The sequence below is a fragment of the Mobula birostris genome, chromosome 22 (genome assembly GCF_030028105.1).
Source record: "Mobula birostris isolate sMobBir1 chromosome 22, sMobBir1.hap1, whole genome shotgun sequence".
NCBI classification, from domain to species: Eukaryota; Metazoa; Chordata; class Chondrichthyes; order Myliobatiformes; family Myliobatidae; genus Mobula; species Mobula birostris.
In genome coordinates this window covers 7,600,019-7,626,545 of record NC_092391.1, presented here as the reverse complement: position 1 = coordinate 7,626,545, position 26,527 = coordinate 7,600,019, and the positions used below count along the sequence as shown (strand labels likewise).

The window sequence follows — 26,527 nt, the reverse complement described above, 5'->3', positions numbered from 1 at the left end:
TTCCCAAGCAATGACCTACATTTTTACGTAATACAAATTTGTTGGTTTCAACTGAATTAACTGCACCCCTTCTCTAACAAAAACTTTAATCCTGCATCAGACAGAGACTGACTGACACCTCAACTCTAAACTGGCTGAACTTGTGAGGTATAGGTAGGGAGAGGCATCAGGTTGGTGGTAAGCTGTGATTTTAAAACATATTTCATGATTACTTTTTAGAAACCTCTCTGATAACTTGTGCTGCATTTCCCTTCCTCTGCTGCCGAGGCTTGATTCAAGATCATGCTTTTGGGAAAAGTGACAACAAAAAGGGAGAGGGTATTTTAAGGATTTTTTTCAGCCCTGACCTATAAGTTAAAGCAGTTGCTTCTTATTTTCCTAGGTCATTGCTGATGATCACCTTGTTATGAATAACCTCACCACAACTAGATTTTGATCTGCAACTTGACACAAAGTTCACACAAAATATAAACATGGTGCAGACAACAGCCGCAGAGAGCATCATATTACACTGGGGGAGGGGAGGTGAAAAAGATGGAAACTGTTCATGCTTTCAGGTTTTTAATTGCTTTTTCCAACAGTGAATTGTGAAACCAATACCTTCTTAACACTGATACTGCTAAATTTGAAACAATATCTTAAAAATTTGCCATCTGTAGCTGGAAAGTCACTGAAAATTCAAAGCCCAAGGTCAAGAGGCAGATGATGTCAATCCACAATGAATACTTTTTTTGAGTGAAGCAAAAACCATGGGACATCTGTAGCTGAAGTCCATCTCGATGCTGACATTCCTATACAAGAGGCTTGCATTAATTAGGGGTGACAATTTCAAATACCAAGGGTCAAGAGTCCATAAACTGAAGCCATTGTGATTGTTCATGGACATTTCTGAGGTTTTTAAAAGCGTAACCTTTTTGAGAAATTCTTCAGGTTATGTGGTTATTTTAGTCAGAATTAGGCAGTTTGCAATCAATTACTGGCCTTAAGAATGCATTCTTACGTCCTCGGTGAGCAGCTGATTTCTTATTGTGCCTGTGAAATAGCTGCATCATGTGGCACTCTGGCCGATTTCTCACACATCTACAACTGTGTGTAACTGTGGGCTGATATCATTCAAACCATGTGTAACGGCCCGAAGATTGCTTCCCCTGAGTGTTTTATGGGCCCTTGACGATGGCCTCTGCATGCCTGTTGGTATCTCTCATGAGCAGTATTCTTTCTTTGTGGGGACAATTAGAACAGAGCTCCTGCAGAACTCTGTTATTCACAGTAACCATGGTATTCTTCCATCTGTTTAGAGATTTACAGGGATAAGGGCATGGGGCATGGCTGAGGTTGAACTGTGTATCACTGGGAGGAGAAAGAGAGAAGGATAAACTAGCTAAATGCCAATGTTGCTGTTAATCTGATAAAATTAAAGATAACAATGATACTAATCAAGTTTGTAAATTACTTTTTTAAAAAAAGATAGTTTTACAGTCACCTTTACGAATCAAGATAGAATTCCTTCAATTGGAAACTAAAATGAAAACATGTTTGCTTTTGTGATTTTATTTTCATGCAATATATTTCAAAAATATTTTCCCAATTTTTTCAAAGTATTTTTTGAGTTTATTAGATAATTCCATGGATTAATCCTGTAAATTTCCATCATCACAGTAGCCATTGTCTGAGTGGACATAGTCATAGTGGTGATCTTGAGGCTCTAGTTCTGAGGCACCAGTCAAAGAAAGCAAAGAAAATCTCAAGGTTATTTTTATCCTTCTATTCTTTACATCTGCTCAGCTAGGACAATAGAGATGTCAGGCAGGATAGTTGAAAGCTCCTCTTGCAGGATGTGGGAAGGCAGGGAGACCTCCAGTATCCCTGATGATTACAACTGCAAGAAGTACATCCTGTTGCAGCTTCTAAAAACCTGCATTAAGGAGTTGGAGCTTGAATTGGATGAACTCCAGATCATTCAGGAGGCTGAAAGGGTAACAGGTAAGACATATAAAGCTGCAGGACGCAGGAAACTGTTTGACAGGAAGGGGAAAGGGGTTAAGGAGCCTGTGCAGAGTACCCCTGTGGTCATCCCCCTCAACAGAAGGTATATCACTTTGGGTACTGTTGGGGGGGGGGGTGGTGGTTTAACCTATCTGAGGAAAGTCACAGTGGTCTTGTATCTTAAGAGACAGAAGAAAGGAAACTATGGGTCAATTAGTCTGACTTCAGTGGTTGGGAAGATGTTGGAGTCAATTATTAAGGATGAATTTTCGGGGTACTTGGAGACAAATGATAAAATAGGCCCTTGTCTGCATGGTTTCGTCAAGGGAAAATCTTGCCTGACAAATCTGTTGGAGTTCTTTGAAGAAAGAACGAGTAAAGTAGACAAAGGAGAATCAGTTGATGTTGTGTACTTGGATTTTCAGAAGGCCTTTGACTAGGTGCCACACATGAGTCTGCTTAACAAGCTTCGAGCCAGCCCATGGTATTACAGGAAACATCCTAGCATGGATAAAGTCGTGACTGTTTGGCAGCAGACAAAGATGGGAATAAAGAGAGCCTTTTCTGGTTGGCTGCTGGTGACTAGCGGTGTTCCACAGGTGTCTGTGTTGGGACCAATTCTTTTTATGGGTCTGTCAGTGATTTGGATAATGGAATTAATGGCTTTGTTGCAGAGTTTGCAGATGATATGAAGGTAGGTGGAGGGGCAGGTAGTTTTGAAGAAGTAGAGAGGCTACAGAAGGACTTGGACAACTTAGGAGAATGGGCAAAGAAATGGCAGATGAAATAGTGTTGAGAAAAGTATGGTCATGCACTTTGGTAGGAGAAATGAAATTGGCTGACTATTTCCTAAATGGAGAGGAAATACAAAAAACTGAGGTGCAAAGGGACTTGGGAGTCCTGTGCAGGATTCCCTAAAGGTTAATTTGCAGGTTGAGTCTGTGGTGAGGATGGAAAATGCGGTGTTAGCACTCATTTCAGGAAAACTAGAATATAAGCGCAAAGATGTAATGCTGAGACTTTATAAAACACTGATAAGGCCTCACTTGGAGTATTGTGAGCAGTTTTAGGCCCCTTATCTAAGAAAGGATGTGTTAAAACTGGAGAGAGTTCAAAGGAGGTTCTCGAAAATTATTCCAGGATTGAATGACTTGTCATATGAAGAACATTTGATTGCTCGGGGTCTGTATTCACTAGAATTCAGAAGAATGAGGGGAGAGCTCATTGAAACCTATTGAAAGATGAAAGGCTTTGATAGAGCGGATGCAGACAGGATGTTTCTTGTGGTGGGTGAGTCTAGGACCAGAGGACACAGCCTCAGAATAGAGGGGCGTCCTTTTGGGATGAAGATGAGGAATTTATTTAGCCAGTGATTGGGGAATCTGTGGAATTTGTTGCCACAGGCAGCTGTGGAGGCCAAGTCTTTATGTCTTTTTCAGGTAGAGGCTGATAGATTCTTGATTGGTCAGGGCATGAAGGGATGCGGGGAGAAAGCAGGAGATTGGGGCTGAAAGGAAAATTGGATTATCCATGATGAAACAGCAGAGCAGTCTCGATGGGCCAAATTGCCTATGTTTTCTGGACTCTATTACAGTTCATGGTGCTGGAGTTCAGAGTTCATTTCCAGCATCCTCTGTAAGCATGCTTGTACGTTCCTTCTCGTATGCACATGGATTTTTTTCCAGGTGCTCCAGTTTCCTTCTACACTCCAAAGATGTACTGGTTAGTGGGTTAATTGGTCATTGTAAATTGTCCAGTGATTTGACTGGGGTTAAATTGGTGGGTTGGTGGACGGTGCAACTCAAAGGGCCAGAAGGACCTGTTCCACACTGTATCGAATAAAATCAATGTAACCCCTCTGGTAATGAAATAGTGACACACAAAACACTGGAGGAACTCAGAAGAAAGGAAGAATGTTGACATTTTGGGCTAGGTCCTTCATCAGGACTGAAAATAAAATATTGAAATGGCAGAGCAGATTTGTTGGGCCAGATTGCCTAATTCTGCTCCTATATCTTACGGTCGTAAGTTTACACAGCATTGATTAGAATGCATGTATTTTTCTTATTGATTGGTACAAGTTTGCCAGCCTGAAAAAGACTGGTAATTACTACCTTCTGTTCTTTAACAAATCCTCTATCCTGGCTAATATGTTACTCTCGATTTTGTTGGCCCTTATTTCATCTAACAATTTTTTTATGTGGTATCTTGCGTTTTGGGAAAGTCAGATACTCACATTTACTTTTGTGCTCTTCATTTGTCCTGCTGTTTACATCCTTAGATTTTCTCTTCAATAAAACATAGCAATGTTCTTTCGGCTTAATCATGCTTTACCAAATGCTTTATTGCCATTGCCTTAATATTGGATTTTCAGTGTACTTTAATCAACTGTAAAGTGGCCTCCAGTTTCTCTTTTGTTTCCTCACCTACCATAAGTAGCAATACAGTACTAGAATACTTCCTCCTGACTTCCTCCTGTCGGATGTTTCTAGATTCATTGCTGATGCACCAACTATCTTAAGAGACACTCTTTTAGAATACTAGGACGCAGGTTGTCAGGGTATTCATTGATGTTTGTTTCTCCAGCACTTTTCACTAATATTAATTGCCTTCAGTCAATCAATGTATTACACCATTTGTTTTGGCTCTGTTTCTGATACATTTATTATGCATCCTGCAAAATAGTTGATGCTTCAGCATTTTCTTTATTCTCCATAACAAATTAAGCTGCCTCTATTGCCCGTGTTTATTTTTGCTACTATATTATATGACTGTAGAATCTCTTGTAATTTTTAAGTTATTTTGCTAATTTGCACTTCTATTTTCTCCATCTTTATCAAGTTTGGTTAATCATACTGCATCCTATAACTTGTCCCACTATATTTGACAATGGGTATTATATTTTAATGGATTATCGAATGGTGGATAAACTTGGGTAACAAAAGAATGGTATTGTTTGCTTGTTCGCCCGAGCTTGTTTCATCACTAAAATTCGCTTAATCCATTCAGCTGCCTCTTAACTCCATCTACCTGATTTTGTTTCCTAAACCTTTGAACCCTTACGTACCAATCTTGGGTTTAAACATTTCAAATTTTCTACCAAAGCTGTTTTGGGGTAAAGGCTCTTGATTTTATATTCCTTGTGGTGTGCTGGTTTCTGACATAACTCCATTTTATCTGACTGCTGCCTTAACCCAGGCATTCCTACCAGGGAACATCTTTCTATCTTTCAAACACATCACATACATTTTTTTCATTTTCTTCTATTCCAGAAATTATATGCTTAACCTATTGCTCCAATTTAACTCTTTTAGCTCTCTGCCATTGTGGTAAATCAACATGATGCAAGGCTAACACACACACAAAATGCTAGAGGAATTCAGCAGGTCAGGCAACATCAAGGCCAATATATCTTTCCTGAACTCAGATTGAATGCATTAGTCCAAAAAGGGACTAATTAGAACTCTGTATAGTTGTCACATAACTTAAACCCTTTGAATTACTGACCACAGATAAAGCCTGTCATTCTATTAGCCTTCCTCATTTTTGTAGCTGCTCACATGAATTTAGAGATTTATTGAAGCAAATACAGAATTCACTACTTCTCTGCAGTTTTTAAATGCTTAACATTTAGAAAATATTCTCACCTGTCTTTTTCTTGGGTCTAATTTGGATGTCTCCTTTCTCATATTGAACTCAGTTGCTATGGCTTTACTGATTTTCTTAACTTGAAGCATCCCACATAGAAATTTTCTATTCCTGTTAACATTTCCAGGGCTTAAATATATTTCAGAAACAGTGGGGTAATTTTTAGGGATACGAGACTGGATACACTATGAGAAATCATCGGGTAATTGATTACATTTTATTGTTAAGGCTGTAGAATTAATTCTTTGCTTCTATTAAGGAACAATTAGAAATGCATTAGCTGAACAGAAAATACTTCCATTCATTGAACATACAAATTGTAAATGACAAATTCCTATCAAAATTTATCAATAAGCTTCAAGATCTTGGCCTCAATACTTCCTTGTGCAATTGGATCTCCGATTTCTTCACTTGCAGACCTCAGTCAGTTCAGATTGGCAATAACATCGCCACCACAATCTCCATCAGCATTATGTACCACGAGGCTGTGAGCTTAGCTCCCTGCTCTATTCAGTTTATTCTTATGACTGTGAGCCTAACCACAGTTCCAATGCTATATTTAAGTTTGCTTATGACACCACTGTCATTGGCCAAATCAAATCAGCACATAGGAGGGAGATCAGTGACCTGTGGTGTTCCACAGGATCTGTTCTGGGACCCCTCCTCTTTGTGATTTTTATAAATGACCTGGATGAAGAAGTAGAAGGGTGGGTTAATAAGTGCTGATGACACAAATGTTGGAGATGTTGTGGATAGTGTGAAGAGTTGTCAGAGGTTATAGCGGGGCATCAGTAGGATACAGAACTGGGCTGAGAAGTGGCAGATGGAGTTCAGATAAGTGTGAAGTGGTTCATTTTGGTAGGTCAAATTTGAAGGCAGAATATAATGATGGTAAGACTCTTGGCAGTGTGGAGGATCAGAGGGGTCTTGAGGACTGAGTCCATAGGACACTCAAAGCTGCTGCACAGATTGTGTGGTTTAGATGGCATGCGGTACATTAGCCTTCATCAACCGTGGGATTGAGTTCAAGAACCAAAAGGTAATGTTACAGCTGTGTAGGACCCTGGTCAGACCCCACTTAGAATACAAGGGGTGATTGATAAGTTCGTGGCCTAAGATAGAAGGAGTCAATTTTAGAAAACCTAGCACATTTATTTTTCAACATAGTCCCTTTCTACATTTACACACTTAGCCCCGCGGTTGTGGAGCATACAGATCCCTTCTTTGCAGAACTCAGTGTCTTGGACCTCCAGAAAGTGGCCCACAGCAGGGTTGATTGATAAGTATGTGGCCTAAGGTCGAAGGAGATGAGTTATACAGCTCTCGTTACATGCACATGCAGTTCAACTCTCTGAGTGATTATGTAGAAAGTTTGAAGTTAATAACTCATCTCCTTCTACCGTAGGCCATTAACTTACCAATCACTCTCTGCTGTGGACCACTTTCTGGAGGTCCAAGACACCAACTTCTACAAAGAAGGGATCCGTATGCTCCATGACCGCCGGACTAAGTGTGTAAATATAGGAGGGGACTATTTTGAAAAATAAATGTGCTAGGTTTTCTAAAATTGATTCCTTCTACCTTAGGCCACAAACTTATCAATCACCCCTCGTACTGTGGTCAGTTCTGGTCACCTCGCTACAGGAAGGATGTGGAAACTAGAAAGGGTGCAAAGGCAATTTACAAGGATGTTGTCTGGATTGGGGAGCATGCCTTATGAGAATAGGTTGAGTGAAACTGGCCTTTTCTCCTTGGAGCGATGAAGATTGAGAGGTGAGATGATAGAGATGTATAAGATGATGAGGGGCATTGATTGTGTAGATAGGCAGAGGTGTTTTCCCAGGGCTGAAACGGCTGACATGAGAGGGCACAGTTTTAAGGTGCTTGGAAGTAGGTACAGAGGGATATGTCTGAGTGCATGGGATGGGCTGCCAGTGATGGTGGTGGAGGCAGATACAATAGGGTTTTTTAAGAGACTCCTGGATGGGTACATAGAAAAATAGAGGGCTATGTGGTTGGATAATTCTAGGCAGTTTCTAGAGTAGATTATATGGTCGGCACAACATTGTGGGCCAAAGAGCCTGTAATGTGCTGTAGATTTCTATGTTCTATTAACAATCTGGCTGAGTGGTGACACAACAACAACCTCTCACTGAATGTCAGTGAGACCAAGGAGCTGATTATTAACTTCAGGAGGAGGAAACTGGAGGTCTGTGAGCCAGTTCTCATCGAGGGATCAGAGATGGGGAGGGTCAGCAACTTTAAATTCTTCAGTGTTATCATTTCAGAGGATTTGTCCTGGGCCCATTATGTAAGTGCAATTACAACAAAAGTATAGCACGCTTCTGCTTCCTTAGAAGTTTGTGAAGATGCAGCATGACATCTAAAACTTTGACAAACTTTAGATGTGTGGTGAAGAGTATATTCACTGGTTGCATCACAGAATGGTATGAAAACACCAATGCCCATGAATGAAAAATCCTACAAAAAGTAGTGGATACAGCCCAGTTCATCACGTGTAAAGCCCTTTCCACCATTGAGTATATCTATACAGGGAGCTGTCACAGGAAAGCAGCATACATTATTAAGGACCCTCACCACCCAATCCATGCTCCCTTCTCACTGCTGTCATCAGGAAGAAGGTATTGGAGCCTCAGGATCCACATCGCCATGTTTAGGAACAGTTATTACCCCTCAACCATCAAGCTCTTGAACCAGATGGGATGACTTCACTCGCCCCATCACTGAACTGTTCCCACAACCTATGGACTCACTTTCAAGGACTGTTCATCTCATGTTCTCAATATTTATTGCTTTTTTTCTTTCTTTTATATTTGCACAGTTTGTTGTCTTTTGTACATCGGTTGTCTGTTCTGTTAGGTGTGGTCTCATTGATTCTGTTATGTTTCTTGGATTTACTGAGTATGCCTGCAAAAAAAAATCTCGGGTATATATGGTGGCATAGATGTACTTTGATAATAAATTTACTTTAAAATTTGAAGAGTTTTGCAATTAAGCAAATGCCTCCTCAGCGATAGTTATGAAAAGTTCCAGAGACATTTTCAAATCTTGGATCTGGAGGAACTCTGATCTATACTTCTGTGTTTCCTGTATAATTCTGGTTTCCTGAGTAGAGCAAAATTTTATGATACCAATATACCTGAATTTGGATAGTATTGTCTCCTTTTTTTTTCTTTCTTTCTCCATTTACTCCTTTATTAACAGCCTTGGGGTGCTCATGGGCCTAATTAAAGATGTCTAAAAATTTATTTGCCTCTGCTGCTTCCTCCTTTACATTACTTTCCTGAGATTTGTATCCAAAGCTTTAAGTTCTCTATTAATAGCCACTTTTGTATTCCATAAACTTAACTTTCAACTCCCATAACCATGTTCAGACTGATTAATAATCATCGCTCAGCTTCCCTTCCTGGTGTCCCCACAAATTTAACAGGATCTGACAGGATTTTAAAAAAATTAATAGTGGGGAGAAACTTGGTTGAGATTATTGCAACCTGGTCACCTATTCAAAGTTGTCAGTATGTGAACAAAATACATAAAATGTATCTATGCTGTGGGTTATTGATACTTGCAATGCGTTGCCACTTTGGAGTGGTTAGGCAGAGATTATTGCACCTTTTAAAGGAAAAATGTATAAATATTTGCAGTGGAGAAATAGGGCAATAAGATTTGTTTCAAATTACAGCTTCTAAGCGTGTGATGGATGAAATAGCCGCACTGTGAACTTCCATAGTGGCCTGCGTTGCTCGTTTGTGTTTGTACAACCCAGAAAAAGGATTGCACTACCAGAAAAAGGATTGCACTAAGAAAACTTATGTTATCAAGTTCTGAAAGATTTCGATAGAGCAAAGATTCAGCTGAAAGTTGGTTTCTAGTCTTTACATACTCAGTGCAGAACCTTCAGCACAAGACTTAATATGGAAATTTCTTTGCAAGGCATTATTGGACTTGCCTAAAATTTAATAACTGATGTACTTACAGCTAATTACTTCCTGTTCAAGAACACAGAAATTGTCCACCAAATGTACCAATAAAAGTTCCAAGGGATGGATGTTTTTGTCTTATTTGAGCTATGTTTTTGCAATCAATAGTTTAGTTTGCATATCTGAGAGGGATTGGTCACTGTAGATTTTTTCCAGCCATTTGAGCGCTAAACAGGAGTTTGGTGCCCAAGTGGCTGCACAGGAGTGATGAACTTGAAGTCTTAACCATGATATTAACTGCATTTCCTGTTTTGGGTGGAGCAGGAAATAGGTGGCACTGGAAACTTTAAAACATTTAGGACAAGGCGGTTGTGGTCTTTGGAGATTACCTAACCGTGATTTATTTGAAATTTTGCCTTCATAATCTACTTGAAATCGAATATAATGCCTCTTCAAAGAAGGATTCATGTATACTGTGGAATTGCCTAGCCACAATTGACATGGATCAGAAATTGAAACAGGAGGTCTAATTGTAACAATTAAACTTCAGCATTATTCAGGACTCCTGTAATCTGACAGTTAAACTGGAAACATATTTAGGTACAATGTGTGAAAAATCTGGGCCATTAAAGGGTTCTGCCTGGTTGAGAGAACATTAATAATACAAAGATGCAGAGTGGGTGAGTGAAGAGTTCTAATATTTTGGACAATTTTCTGCAAACATTTTTTTTGGTTAACAATCCTGAAATGTTTTGTGTAAGTTAACTATGCCTTTTGTATAATAATGATTAAATTAAAATAATGATCTATTCTCTCTGTTCTCTCCACTTACTTTTGCTGGAAAGTCCATACTAGCCAATATTGTTAATGGTTTGCTTTACTCAAGAACTGCCTGTGCTATTTGAAACTGCCATTTTGATTGCCATCCTGAGGACAACTTTCTTGTCCCAGATATCCTCCTCAATTATTGCTATTCTTCCTTCTACAAAACCCAAACCTGAAGGGTAATTGGAGTCTATTCACCCATTTCATCTTTCATTCCTTCAATTACTCTAGCATGTGCAGAAGGGTGGTACAATTTTATTTTACTAGTAACCTTTTTCTCTTCAGTATAAATAAGGCTATTCTGTGTGCAAACCAGTGACGTATTTTGTAGGGTCTTGTCACCATCTTCTCAACAATTCATAAAATATTTTATATAGACTGTGCAGAAACATTTAATGAATGTTTCAAGTTCTTGCCTTAATTTTGTTTAAATCAAATGCACTGCCTCCTTGGAGAAGTCAAAGCATTCATGGTTATTTAATGCCGCAGTACAGTTATAGTATGGACACTAAGTTACCTAGCCTTCTGTCTACTTACCTCCGTTGACAGCTTTGCATAGAAGTTCCCCTCTGCCATTTACTGTGCACCTGAAATGCACATTGCATCTATTTATAGATTTTGACATACATATTATACCACAGGAATATTACAAGGTTGTAGTGAGGACAGCAAATACTTAGAAACAATTTAATTGCTCTTTCTATTTTGATTACTAACTTCAATATTTTTTCATTTATATTTGCACAGTTTGTCTTTTGCACATTGTTGTTTGACCACCCTGTTGGGTGCATTCTTTAATTGATTCTATTATGGTTCTTGGATTTACTGAGTATGCCTGAAGGAAAACTAATCTCAGGGTTGTATATGGTGACACACATGTACTTTGATAATAAATTTACTTTGACTTTGAGAATTATGCTTGTATTGTGAATTCAGAATTTACATATTACTTTACACCAAATTAGTAATCTACATTTTGTGTAAAGTTAAGCAAGTTTAGATCTTTATGTGAGCATCTAAAGTATTTTTTTAGTTGAGAGTAAAATCAAATTTCTTTAAATATTTCATTGTGATACTGGCGTCATTTGTTGTATCACAACCCAATTTTACTTGCTGTATTTTAGTCTCACTTTTATTATATGATATAGTCATCAACCCTGAGTTTATTTAAAGCATATGAAAAAATATTTATGTAGAACTAGATAATTTATAAAGTCTTACACAACTTCTCTATGGGGTTTGAATTAATTTGACCTTTATCTTTCCTTTCAGATGATCGCACTGATCTGCGAACCTGCCTTATTTGTGGAGACAGAGCTACGGGCCTGCACTATGGTATCATTTCATGTGAGGGATGCAAAGGCTTTTTCAAGCGTAGTATTTGCAACAAGCGGGTTTACAGATGCAGCCGAGACAAGAATTGTGTCATGTCACGCAAACAACGAAACAGATGTCAGTACTGTCGGCTGCTTAAATGTCTGCAAATGGGCATGAACCGAAAAGGTATTTTCGAAGGTTTTGAACACAAATAATGTTGATTAAGTATCAATCAAAAAGTATGCCTTAAATTGACTTAATTTCATAAAACTGATCAGAACTTGGCTGGAGTTGAATTGTAAGGCTGACTCCCAGCAGATAAAGCGAGCAAGTACAGAAGGAACACATTTCTTGAGAAATCAGCAAAAGAAAATAATGACATTTGTTAGTTCCAGTTTAGTTGCTGCTAGTTGTGAAGTTTCAAATATTATTGCTCAACAGGGAAAACCACTCACTGATGGGAATACGTTAAAGAATCATGGCTAGTATATGCTCCTTTCCTTTTTGATGGTTTTCTAGAAAAAGAAATAGAAATCAGTGTTATTAGGGATTTACCAGTGAGAAGAAACATGATAAAAGTTAGAAAATTAATGATGGGAACAAATGTAGCAGAACAGCTAACTAAAGATCATAGTTCATGTAAATTTCTTTTCATTTTTCTTGATGTTACATCACCACTAGGCTAACTGATATTGTTCAATTTTGTAGAGGGTGATGAAGTATTTGAAGAACTGGTGAACTTGGAGGTGTTACCTGAACACACTACAGGGATTGAAATATGTGAGACAGTAGTAAAAAACTTGTCGCCTTGATAATTCAACCTTTCAAAAATAGTTTGCATGACAACTGATGGTGCACCTAGCATGATTTGTAATGGGGAGGGTCTTGGCCCAAGGCATCCATGCTTTATTCCTTTCCATAGATGATGCCTGATCTGCTGAGTTCCTCCAGCATTTTATGTGTGTCTGGATTTCCAACATTTGCAGAATCTTGTGTGTTTAAAGTTTGTGCATTTATTTGTAAAATATGTTGGACATCCACTGATAGGTTTTCATTGTATAATACATGAGGCTTGGTGTACAAAAGTTGGCCTTGAGGAACTTTAATAAGTAGCGAAAATTGTTACTAAGGTAATTTTATGTTGTGAGATAATTTCAGAATTTACTGAGTGAAGTGATTTGTTACATTAGATAAGGAAGCCTTTTGGCTCATGGTGATATGATGACTTTCTTCCAGAACTATTTGACCGACTGGCCCTTTTACTGTAGCCTTCAAAATTTTTCTTCACTATTTCTAACTCAATATACTATGAAAGTCACAATAGCACCTGCCTCCACAGCATCTGTAGGGAGTGCATTTTAGAATCACATGCTGTTTTTAAATGGAAATTTCTTCATGTCACTGTAAAACTTTTATTTTGTGTGTGTGACATCTAGACCATGGCTCACCAGAAAAAGAGCAGCTTTCCATTATCCACTTTAAAGGTGGAGTTAGTCTTTCTTTATAGTTCTCTTTGCTACTGTCCTTTTAATTTTTATTAACCTGTTGATCATGTAATCAATCTGGTTCTCACTGATAGTTACAACTCAACTCTTGTCTGGAACAGCTTTTGTTTTTCTTTATCTTGCTGGTGCACTCAACTTGTACACATTTCCTTTTCTCAAGACACTTTGTTTAGCATTACCTCTGTCGTTGCACTGCCTTTCCCTTTGCCTTCTGCAATGCACCCTCATACCTATTTTCTTTTCCATCTTAGATTTTCTTTTTGTTTCTACTCTTTAGTTCCCACATCCCCACCCAAACTAGTTAAATTCTCTCAAACATCACTAACAATTCTGGCTTACAGAGGTCCTTCACCCACCCCAAAACAGCACCAAATCATCAGCCCACTCTTATATACACCATTTCTTTGGTTATGCATTCACCTGTTTAATCTTTTTCTGCACTCACTGTCATAAGACACTGGTAATGATCCAGAGATTAATATTTGTGAGTTTCTGATTTTACCATCCTTTCCTAGCTTGGTAAGCTCTGTCCACAGGACTTTGCGCTTCCTTGTACTGATGACATTAGCACGTATATGAATCACAACTTCAGCTGTCCTCCTTCAATAGTGGGGATAAATCCTGATGGTTTATTTTGGTCAGGTGAATGGCACAGGGGTGGTGTGTTGAACAGTATGAGGGTAGCATTCAGGATGCATTCACTCCTACGAACTCATTAATCTTGCAGCATGGTATCTAGATCCATGTTACTTTATCTTATAGTGTGGAGCGCCATATATGACTGCACTCATTGCCTTTTGAACTAATATCTGATTAACCTTATAGTTTTCTGTAATAACTGTATATCCTTTAACCAAGCTTCCAGTGAAGTGAACAAAAGCCCTGATGCTGATCCTCTCCTTTCTGGTACCTTTCATTATGTTCCAGTTCAGAAAAGTCTAATAAGTTGTGTTCCCATCATATTGCAAGATCTGTTAAGATTTACTGCAGCTTTAACAGGAACTACCCACCCATATGTTGGTCTTCATGTAGATGCATCAAGCAAGAACAAATCAATAAGCTTTGTCTAGATTTTGCAGTCATGACAAGTTGCTGGCAAAAGTTGGTAGTTTCCTGAAGTGAAGTTAATGGGCACAGATCCTGCATCTGTTTTTGGCTGCTTTAAAATTCAGCTCCATTAATTGTAATATTTTAGACAGAAATGGTTACTTGGATATCAATGCTTGCGCTGGGATCTATAGGCAAAGTAATTTTCTTAGCAGCTTTCTGTCATGAGACAAGAGGCATTGTATTTTGCAAGGGGCCATCACCAGTGTTTCTGCCCCAGGTGATTTTGTGAAGCAAGATTATTATCTATTATTTCTTTAGCAAATGTTCTTTTCTGTCAAAACAAAGTTTCTCAGAAGCATGGCAGTTGTTCAAAACTGGTTAACCTTGATGGTCTTCAGGTACTCGTTCTTTTGTGTAAGAGAGTGTAACAAGTTTACGTACCAAATAATTTTCAGTTTCTTAGTCTGAATGCAGGTTTTTCAGAGCAAGGTGGAATCAAGATATTTAATAATGCTTTGAAATTAATGTATAATACCATTGGGGAATGGCACAGCAAGGAGTCAAGCGCATTCACAGATTTTATTTGTGACACACTAAAGAAATTTTGCAATTTGTTGGGATCATCTGCTTGTATTTCTTTTAAAAAATCTACCGTTTGGCTTGTTTTTGGAAGGATTATTTCATCTAAAGTTAATGTTTCCTTGTAATGAGAAAACAAGTTGAGAGCATAATTTGGGACAGTTCTTTACAACACAGCAACAGCCCTTTCAGCCTGTCTAGTCTGTACTGACTTATTCTGCCTAGTCCCATTTACCTCTACCCAGATGGCTCTTATCCATGTACATTTCCAAACTTCTCTTAAATGTTACAATTGAAAAAGCATCTACCATTTCTGCTGGCAGCATGTTTTGCACTTGCACCATGGTCTGAGTGAAGAAGTACCCCCTGAGATTCCCCTTCCATATTTCACCTTTCACTCTAAGCCTATAACCTCCTTCACTGAACCTGGGGTAAAGTCTGCAATCACCTTATCTATACCCCTCAATTTTATAAACCTCTATAAGAGCTCACCTCGTTCTTCTATGCTCCAGGGAATAAAGCCCTAACCTATTCAGCCTTTCCATATCACTCTGATTCTCATGTCTCAGCAACATCTTTGTAAATTTTCTCTGCACTCTTTCAAGCTTATTGATATTTTTCCAGAAAGCAGGCAACCAGCACTGCACAGTACTCCAAATTCTCCTCACCAATGTCTTGTACGACTTCATAACATTCCAACTCTTCTACTTTATGAAAGCCAATGTGCCAAAAACTCTTTATAACACTACCTACCTGTGATGCCACTTTCAAGCAATTAAATATCTGTATTCCTGGTCCCTTTGTTCTACTGCACACCTCAGTGCCCTACCAATCATTGTGCAAGACCTACTCTGGTTTGTCCTCCCAATGTGCAACACTTCACACTTGGCTGCATTAAGTTCCATCTACCATTTCTCAGCCCATTTTCCCAGCTGGTCCAGATCCTGCTGTAAGTTTTGATAACATTCCTATACCCTCAATCTTGGTGGCATTCGCAAATTTGCTGATTTAATTTACCATATTACCATAAGTTATCCATAAATCATCAATGTAGATGATAAACAACAAGGGAACAAGCACCGACCCTTACACATGGTACTAAGCACAGTTGCTGTCAGAGAGACATCCATTTACTACAACTCCGTGGCTTTTCTTTGTGGGTTGAGTTAAGAAACTGCAAGGGTAAAAGAACATGTTGGGAGTTATATACAGGCCTCCCAACATTGGCTTGGAGGTGGACCATAGGTTACAACAGGAAATAGAAAAGACGAGTCAAAAGGGTTATGTTATGGTAGTCATGGGAGAGTTCAACATGCAGATCGATTGGGAAAATTAGATTGGTAATGAATCTCAAGAGAGTGAGTTTGTTGAATGACCACGAGATAGCTTTTTGGAGCAATTTGCTGTTGAGCCTGCTAGGGGATCAGCTATACTGGATTGGGTATTATGTAATGAACTGGAGGCGATTAGGAAGTTTAAGGTAAAAGAACCCTTAGGAGTCGATGGTCGCAATATGATTGAGTTCAACTTGAAATTTGATGGGGAGAAAGTAAAGTCTGATGCAGCAGTATTTCAGTGGAGTAAGAAAAATTACAGTGGTATGAGAGAGGAGCTGGCCAAAGCAAATTGGAAAAAGCTGCTGGCGGGGATGTCAGCAGAGCAGCAATGGCGTACGTTTCTGGGAAAAATGAGGAACATGCAAGACGTGTATTCCAAAAATGAATAAATACTCAAATGGTAAAATAGTACAACCATGGCTGACAAGGAAAGTCAAAGCCCTTGTAAAAGCAAAGGTAAGGGCATACAACAAAGCAAAAATTAGTGGGAAGATAGAGGATTTGGAAGTTTTTAAAAACCTACAGAGAGCAACTAAGAAAATCATTAGAAGGGAGAAGAGAAAATATATAAGCAAGCTAGCAAATAATATCAAAGTGGATAGAAAATTTTTTTCAAGTATGTCAAAAATAAAAGAGAAATGAGAGTGGGTATGTCCTCTCAGCCCTTTATTATTTAACTTGGCTTTAGAATCCCTTGATATCACTCTTAGAGACTCTAATACTGTTCAGGGTATTAAGAGAGGTGACAAAATACACAAGGTTTCGTTATATGCAGATGACCTGTTAATGTTTATTTCAAATCCTAGGAAATATATTCCTTCTATGTTATCTATTTTTTCTGAATTCAGTTTTTCTGGGTATAAATTACATTTACACAAAAGTGAGTTATTTCCTATTAATAATTACTCGGATCAAAGTTATCAAGCACCTTTTAGTATTGCTAAAAATTACTTTACCTATCTTGGTATTAAAATTACTAAAAATTTTTAGGACCTCTATAATTTTTTTCCATTAATTGAATACACCAAACAAAAGCTTTCTAAATGGTCACCTATGACATTAACATTAATAGGTCAAATTAATGCTATTAAGATGATAGTTTTACCAAAATTCTTTTATATATTTCAGGCAGTTCCTTCCTTTGTTCCTAAAACGTTCTTTGATGGAATAGATTCTATAATCTTAATTTATATTTGGAACAATAAAAATCCTAGATTGAGTAAACCCTTATTGCAGAAATTTAAAAAAAGATGGTGGTATGGCTTTGCCAAATTTTAGAATGTATTACTGGGCAATTAAGATTCGATATATTACTTTTTGGATTCACTATTCAGATATACATGAATGTCCTTCATGGATGGATTTAGAGGAAAACTCGGTGAAGGGGTTCTCTTTGGCCTCTTTACTGGGAGCTCCCCTTCCCTTTTTGCTTTCTAAGATCAGTAGACAAGATTTTAGTCCCATTATTAAACATACATTAAGAATTTAGTTTCAGTTTCGTAGATTTTTTGAGTTAAATAATTTTATTCTTTCTGGTAATATCCATCTCAATTATTTTTTTAAACCATCAATTTTGGATAAGACCTTTTTAATTTGGAAAACCAAGGGAATAATAACTTTTTCAGATTTGTTTTTAGGGGATTGTTTAATGTCTTTTTCTCAGTTAGTGGATATATATGATTTATCTAATGTATACTTTTTTAGATATTTACAAATTAGGGATTTTTTTACATGGTTTATTGTCAAATTACCCTTCTGTTTATCCACCTAATATGACACATGCTCTCTTTCAGCTTAAACCATTTCAAAAAGGGTTGATAGCTATAATCTATAAATGGTTATTGAATTCAGGAATAATATCTAATGATAAAACTAAACGTGCTTGGGAATTGGAATTTCAAGAGTCTTTTTCAGATGATCAATGGAGTAAAATTTTTCATTTGGTTAATAAACGGAAGGATTGTGGACAATGTGCAGGCAGAAATAGTTAGTTTAGTTGGACAGTTGATTACTAATTTAATTGGTTCGGCACAGCATTGTGGGCCAAAGGGCCTGTTCATGTGCTGTACTGTTCTACGTTCTATCTATTTGTGCCTGTCATTCCTTGATACAGTTCAAGGTAGTGCATCGGGCCCATATGTCAAAGGATAAACTAGCGCGTATTTTTTCCAATATTAATCCTATTTGTGACATGTTATATTGAGGTGGCCACTTTAACTCATATGTTTTGGTCTTGTATAAAGCTAGATAACTTTTGGAGAGGTGTTTTTAAAATGCTATCAAAAGTCTTGGATCTGGATTGACAACCTAATTTACTAAGGGCAATTTTTGGGATTATCCCATCGGAAGCAGGAAATATTCCTGTTTCCACTCAAAGTATGATAGCCTTTTTGACTTTATTGGCTAGGAGAGTCATTTTATTGAAGTGGAAGGATTCTAATCCACCTTCTGTCTTTTTTTGGCTTTCCTCCATTACGTCCTGTTTAAGTTTAGTGAAAATAAGAAGTCGGACATTTGATACATCCTTTAAATTTGAACGAATATGGCGACATTTTAGTTTATATTTTCATTTGATTTGATTTATTATTCTTCCAATTATTTCATTTTTTTGAAGTTTTAGATTTGATCAGAAAGTCTTTCCCTTTTTCTTGGTTGTATCCTCCGAATGGACTGCCCAATCCCCTTTTTTAGTGTAGTGGGGTTTTATTTTCTTTAAATTTAAAGTTTTTCCCTCTCTTTATGAATTGATAAGAGGAGAATTAGCTGTCCTTTTTATTATATATTGCATATTTGCTTATTGCTATGTATGATTATGACAATATCTATTTTATCTTTTGTTTATGTTGTTCTGGATATATATTTGAGACAATTCTCCCCTTGTCTGTATATATGTTTTCTCTAAATCAATAAGAAGATTAATAAAGAAAGAAGGAGAGTGAATATAGGACTGCTAGAAAATGAGGCAGGAGAAATAATAATAGGGAACAAGGAGATGGCTGATGAATTGAATGAGTATTTTGCATCAATCTTCACTGTGGAGCACACTAGCAATATGCCTGATGTTGTAGTGTGTGAAAGGAGGAGGAGTGGGTGCAGTTACCATCAACAGATCACTTGCAATACTAGAGGAAACAATACACTGGGCCATTGTTACACCATCATCATGAATGCCTACTGTGCTATTCCACGTCCTCACTTCGGGAAGTCTGATCACCTAACTCTACTCCCTGAGTATAGGCAGAGTCGGAAGACTGTAGCACCAGTAGTGAGAACCAAGAAGGTATGGACAAGGGAAGCACAGGAGCACCTACAGGATTGCTTTGAATCAGTGGATTGGACTGTATTAAGGGAATTATCTTTGAACCTTAATGGTATACTGCAGTTGTTAACGACTTTATTTAAAACGTGTATGGATGAGTGTGTGCCTACAAAGGCTTACTATACATTCCCAAACCAAAAGCCGTGGATGAACCAGGAGGTATGTCATCTGCTGAAGGCGAGATCTGTGGCATTCAAGTGTGGCGACTCAGGCCTGTACCAGAAAACCAGGTATGATTTGCGGAGGGCTATTTCAATGACGAAGAGACAATTTCGAATGAAGTTGGAGGCAACATTGGATGTATGACAACTCTGGCAGGGTTTGCAAGACATTACTTCCCACAAGGCGAAACCCAATAGCATGAATAGCAGCGATGCTTCACTACCAGGTGGACTCAACGCCATCTATGCTGTTTTGAAAGGGAGGATATTACTACAGCTGTGAAGATCCCTGCTGCACCTGATGATCCTGTGATCTCTGTCTCAGAGGCTGATGTTAGGCTGTCTTTAAAGAGAGTGAACCCTTGCAAGGCGGAAGATCCCGATGGAGTATCTGGTAAGGTTCAGAAAACCTGTGCCAATCAATTGGCGGGAGTATTTAAGGACATTTTCAACCTCTCGCTCCTATGGGCAGAAGTTCCCACTTGCTTCAAAAAGGCAACATTTACACTAGTGCTTAAGAATAATATGAGCTGCCTTAATGACTATCGCTCGGTAGCACTCACATCAACCGTGATGAAATGCTTTGAGAAGTTGGTTATATCTAGACTGAACTCCTGCCTCAGCAAGGACCTGGACCCATTGCAATTTGCCTATCACCACAAGAGGTCAACAGCAAATGTAATCTCAATGGCTCTTCACACGGCTTTAGACCAACTGGACAACATGAACACCTATGTCAGGATGCTGTTCATCGACTACAGCAAAGCATTTAATACCATTATTCCCAGAATCCTGATTGAGAAGTTGCAGAACCTGGGCCACCCTACCTCCCTCTTCAATTGGATCCTCGACTTCCTAATCAGAAGACCACAATCTGTGTGGATTGGTGATAACATCTCTTCCTCGCTGACGATCAACACTGGTCCACCTCGGGTGTGTGCTAATCCCACTGCTCTAGTCCCTATATACCCATGACTGTGTGGCTAGGCATAGCTCAAATACCATTGATAAATTTGCTGATGATACAACCATTGTTGGTAGAATCTCAGATGGTGACGAGAAGGCATGATGAGTGAGATATGCCAACTAGTGGAGTAACAGTGCAGCAACAACCTGGCACCCAATATTAGTCAGACAAAAGTGCTGATTGTGGACTTCAGGAAGGGTAAGACGAAAGAGCACATACCAATCCTCAAAGAGGGATCAGAAGTGGAGAGAGTGAGCAGTTCCAAGTTCCTGGGTGTCAAGATCTCTGGGAATCTAACCTGGTCCCAACATATCGTTGTAGTTATAAAGAAGGCAAGACAGCGGCTATACTTCATTAGGAGTTTGAAGGGATTTGGTATGTCAACAAATACACTCAAAAACTTCTATAGTTGTACCGTGGAGAGCATTCTGACAGGCTGCATCACTATCTGGTATGGAAGGGCTACTGCACAGGACCAAAAGAAGCTGCAGAGGGTTGTAGATTTAGTCAGCTCTATCTTGGGTACTGGCCTATGAATTACCCAGGGCATCTTCAAGGAGTGGAGTCTCAGAAAGGCAGTGTCCATTATTAAGGGCATGCCCTTTTCTCAATGTTACAGTCAGGTAGGAGGTATAGAAGCCTGAAGAAACACACACAGTTACTCAGGAACAGCTTCTTCCCCTTTGTCATCCGATTCTTAAATGGACATTGACATTGGGCATTGAACCTTTGGACAGTACCTCACTTTTTAAATATATGTTTTTTTTGCATGATTTTTCATCTTTTCTATATGTATACTGTAATTGATTTATTATGTTTTTAAAATTTTTTTTCCTTCTATATTATGTATTGCATTGAACTGCTGCTGCTAAGTTAGCAAATTTCACGACACATGCTGGTGATAATAAACTTGATTCTGATTCTGTTACTCTTACAAGAGAGAAGATGCTCAAAAAGCTGAAAGACCTAAAGGTGCATAAGTCACCCGGACCAGATGAACTACATTCTAGGGTTCTGAAAGAGGTAGCGTTAGAGATTGTGGTGGCATTAGAAATTATCTTCCAGAAATCATTGGACTCGGGCATGGTGCTAGAGGACTGGAAAACTGCAAACATTACTCCACTCGTTAAGAAAGGAGGAAGGCAGCAGAAAGGAAATTATAGACCAGTTAGCTTGACCTCACTGGTTGGGAAGATGTTGGAGTCAATTGTTAAAGGATGAGGTGATGGTGTACTTGGTTGACACAAGACAAGGTAGTACAAAGTCAGCATGGTTTCCTTCACAGAAAGTCCTGCCTGATGAACCTGTTGGAATTCTTTGAAGAGATTACAAGTAGGATAGATAACGGGGATGCAGTGGATGTTGTAGACTTAAGACTTTCAGAAGGTCTTTAACAAGGTGCCACACATGAGGCTGCTTACCAAGTTAAGAGCCCATGGTATTACAGGAAAGTTACTAACATGGTTACAGTATTTGCGGATTGGTAGGAGGCAGTGAGTGGGAATAAAAGGATCCATTTCTGGTTGGCTGCCAGTGGTGTTCCACAAGGGTCATTGTTGGGACCACTTCTTTTTATGCTGTATTTAAATGATTTAGATGATGGAATAGATGGCTTTGTTGCCAAGTTTGCAGATGATCTGAAGATTGGTGGAGGGACAGGTAGTGTTGAGGAAGCAGGTAGGATGCAGGAGGACAGACAGAGTAGGAGAATGGGCAAGAAAGTGGCAAGTGAAATATAATAGAAATAAATATCTGGGCTGTTTTCTAAATGGGGAGAAAATCCAACAATTTGAGATGCAGAGGGACTTGGGAGTCCTTGTGCAGAACACCCTGAAGGTTAACTTGCAGGTCGAGTCAGTGGTGAGGAAGGCAAATGCCACGTTGGCATTCATTTCAAGAGGTCTAGAATACATGAGTAAGGATGTGATGCTGAGGCTTTATAAGGCACTGGTGAGGCCTCACCTTGAGTATTGTGAACAGTTTTGGGCCCGTCATCTTAGAAAAGGTGTGCTGGCATTGGAGAGAGTCCAGAGGAGGTTCACAAGGATGATTCCTGGAATAAAAGAGTTATCATACAAGGAACGCTTGGTAGTTCTGGGTCTGTATTCGCTAGAATTTAGAAGGATGGGGGGGAATCTCATTAATCTTTCAAATGTTAAAAGGTCTAGACAGAATAGATGTGGAAAAGGTGTTTCCCATACTGGGAGAATCTAGGACAAGAGGGCACAGCGTCAGGATAGAGGGGCACCCTTTCAAAACAGATGCAGAGAAATTTCTTTAGCCAAAGGGTGGTGAATTTGAGAAATTTGTTGCCACGTGCAGCTGTGGAGGCAAGGTCATTGGGCGTATTTAAGGCAGAGATTGATAGGTTCTTGATTGGACATGGCATCAAAGGTTACATGGAGAAGGCTGGGAACTGGGGTTGAGAAGGAGAGAAAAAAAGGAGCAGCCATGATTGAATGGTGGAGCAGACTTGATGGGCCAGATGGCCTAATTCTGCTCCTGTGTTTTATGGTCTTATGAAGTAGTCATGCAAAATCAAATGACAGCTGTTCATAATGGTCAAATGGATGCCAGTTCAGTTCTACTCAAACTGTTCTATCTCAGAATTTTATTTATAAATACATCTTAAACTTAGTTCCCTTCTTTCAGTTTGGTCACAGGATGTAGACATTGGGGGCAAAACTACCGTTAACTGTTTATCCCTGTGCCATTTTAGACAATAGTGAAAAATCTTATTAATGGGGTTGGTCAGCAGATTTTCTTCCCTGAGAAGCATTGGTGAACCAGATGGGCTTTTACAATCAACTCGCAGTTGCGTGACCATCATTTCTGATACCAGGTTATTTAGCATCTACAGAAAAGAATAAAGAGTCAACATTTTGGGCTGAGACCTTTCATCAGGTCTCATCAGGTTCTGATGATGGGTCTTGGCCTAAACATCAACTCTTTATTCCCTTTCTTAGATGCTACCTTACCTGCTGAGTTCCTCCAGCATTTTGTGTGAGTTACTCTGGATCTCCAGCATCTGCATAATGTTGTGTCTAGGTTATTTCAGGCTAGGATTAAAGTGAATACAGGTTTCCCCCGCCATCTGAAGGTAGAGCGTTCCTATGAAACGGTTCATAAGCTGGAATGTCGTAAAGTGAAGAAGCAATTACCAATTGCCTCTGATCTGGGCTGACATTTACGTGCTGGGTGGCACCTCATTAATTAGCTTGTTTATTTCGGCTTTTTTTTCTTAAAGATGTGCTGAGTGCGTCCCGGCTACCGCTGCATTCTCCGCGGCAATATATCGGTCCGCGGCCCGTGGGTTAGGGTGGTGGGACACTGGGGTGTCATCTCATTATCGATCAGTGCAGGCAGGTCATCTTCTTCTCTGTCTGCCTGCCTCGATGTCGAGGTTCGTCGTCTGCTGTGGCTGATTGGAAGGCTTGCTTGACTGCTTAGCCTTGCGCATTTTTCTATCATACAGTTCTTTGTAAGCACTCAAACCATCCTGCAAATATGCCCTAAATTGATGTACCCTTTCAAAATTAAAGTCATACTTTATCATTGAAGCGAAAATCTCATGCAGTTGCTTCACATTCAGTTCCTGGACGACTTCACTTTTGGTCCGTTTGCTACTGCATTCGGTTTCGATTGTTATCCTTTCCTCTTCCAATTGCATCAGCTCTTCATCTATCAGTTCTTGGTCATGGGATGCCAAAACCTCTTCAACATCATCTTTGTCAACTTCCACAAGCCAAACTCACTTTGTCCTTACTTTGTTCACGATCGAAATGCTTAATTATGTCTAGTTTTATGCTAAGTGTAACACCCTTAAGAGCTCTTTTAGGCTTTTCGGATACCTTGGAACTCATCTTGCTAACGGCTGTTCAAAATAAATCGACATAAAGCACAGATGCTCATAGGCACGTGTTTAAGCAATGCTGGCTAGAATGCAGTTCCAGGGGAGGAGCTTGGCTGCTCGGGGTGCGCGCTGCCTTTTTACGTAATGGTGAAGACACCTGTTAGCGAAAGCAGGTAACTAATGTAGGTCTTTCGTAACAGTGAGGTTTCGTAAAGCGAACGTTCGAAAAGCGGGGGACACCTGTATAGATAAATTCTAGTTGGATCACAATTGGAGTGTTGCATACAGTTGAGCTCATTTTACTTTTAAGAAGCATGTGAACATCCCAGAGAGAATGCAGAAGAGATTCAGTATGACTGCTCCAGTGATGAGGATGTTGGCCAAAGGTTTAAACCGGAGACTGGGGCTGTGTTACTTGCAATGAAGTTTAAGGGGAGATTTGTTTCATATGTGCGGGATCATCACATCAGGTGCCATGCCCAGTTTGAGCTTTGACTGCCATGGCCCACACACTCCTGTTTAGGGTCAAGTGGATCAATTCATTGGTATTCATTTCCAGTTCTCTGGCTGCTGTCTCCATCATCATTTGTCTTTGCCTTCCTTTTGCTTTTGTCCCTTCAATCTTTCCCATAATTACTGTGCATTCTAACTCCTCTTTCCTAATCACATGTCCAATGAAGTTACGATGCCTATTCATGATCTCATACATTATTTCTCTTTGTGCTTGCTCTGGTCATGACATCCTCCTTAGATATTCGTTTTGTCCATGATATTCTTTGCATCCTCAAAAACCACATATCTGCTGCTTCAATTCGTTTCCTCATGTTACTAGATATTGTCCAGCGTTCTGATCCATATAACATAACTGGATAAACATAACATTTCAGTACTCTGAGGTGGGTTGCCGTGCCTAGTTTAGTGTTGGTCAGTATACTCTTCATTCTCATAAAGGTGTCTTTTGCCATCCCTATTCTTCTTTTGATGTCCAAGTCGCACCTGCCATCTGATGTCACCCAGCTTCCTAAGTAGCAAAAGTTCTGTACTTGTTTTATGTCTTCCCTGTTTATTTTCAGCCTGCAGATAGGATTCTCCTCCTTTTTGGATATCACCATACATTCTGTCCTTTTGCAGTTGATAGATAGACCCATTTTTGCACTTTCTTCAACAACTATATCAATTAAGTTTTGTAGTTCTTTCTCCATATTTACAATTAACAGTGTCATCTGCATATCTGAAATTATTGATGTTTTCACCGCCAACTTTGATTCCTAAGATGTCTCTTATTTTTTGTAATATTGTTTCACTGTACACATTAAGCAAATTAAGGGAGAAAAAGCACCCTTGTCTAACGCCTCTCTTGATTTTCGTAAACTGACTCACTTCTCCATCTATTCTTACAGCAGCAGTTTGTTCCCTGTACAGATTTCTGATTAGGCGGGGATCTTTCGAATCTAGATCTAGAGTCTCCTGTAATATTTCAAATAACTTATTGTGCTTCACTTTCTCAAATGCTTTTGTGTAGTTGATAAGACAAACAAACAAATCTTTTTGCACTTGAATAGTTTGTTCTGATAGTATCCTTAACATCAATATTGCGTTTCTTGTACCTTTGTCTTTCACAAAACCACATTGTTCTTTACCTATTTCAGCTTGTATCTTACTTTTAGCTCTTGTCATCAAAATTCTTAGAAGTATCTTGGTGATATGACTCATTAAACTTATGGTCCTATGTAATTCACATTCTGTTGCTCTAGGTTTCTTAGGAAGAGTCATAAATACTGATTTTTTTCATCTCTTGTATTATTCCAGTCTCATAAATGTCATTGATTAAATCAATAAGTTTTTCAATTCCATGATCTTCAGGGGTGATGATTTGTTCTATTACTAATTCATCAGGACCTGCTGCCTTTCCTTACTTCATATTTATTGCATTATGAACTTCAGATTTTAAAATACTTGGGCCTCCAATGTTCTTAATTTCTGGTTTTTTGCCTCGATCGTCTTCAAGCAATTCCGAATATACTCAGTCCATCTGTTCA

General features: G+C 38.9%; 1 protein-coding gene across 2 annotated transcripts in view; it reads left to right on the top strand.

The window, feature by feature from the left end:
- The window catches only part of LOC140186079 (nuclear receptor subfamily 6 group A member 1), a 316,148-nt gene that overhangs the window by 185,283 nt on the left and 104,338 nt on the right, over positions 1-26,527 (top strand). For both annotated transcript variants that reach the window (XM_072239944.1, XM_072239945.1), the window contains one exon: positions 11,673-11,903. In XM_072239944.1, the coding sequence (XP_072096045.1) occupies positions 11,673-11,903 (231 nt within the window). The remainder of the gene's footprint in view (positions 1-11,672; positions 11,904-26,527) is intronic.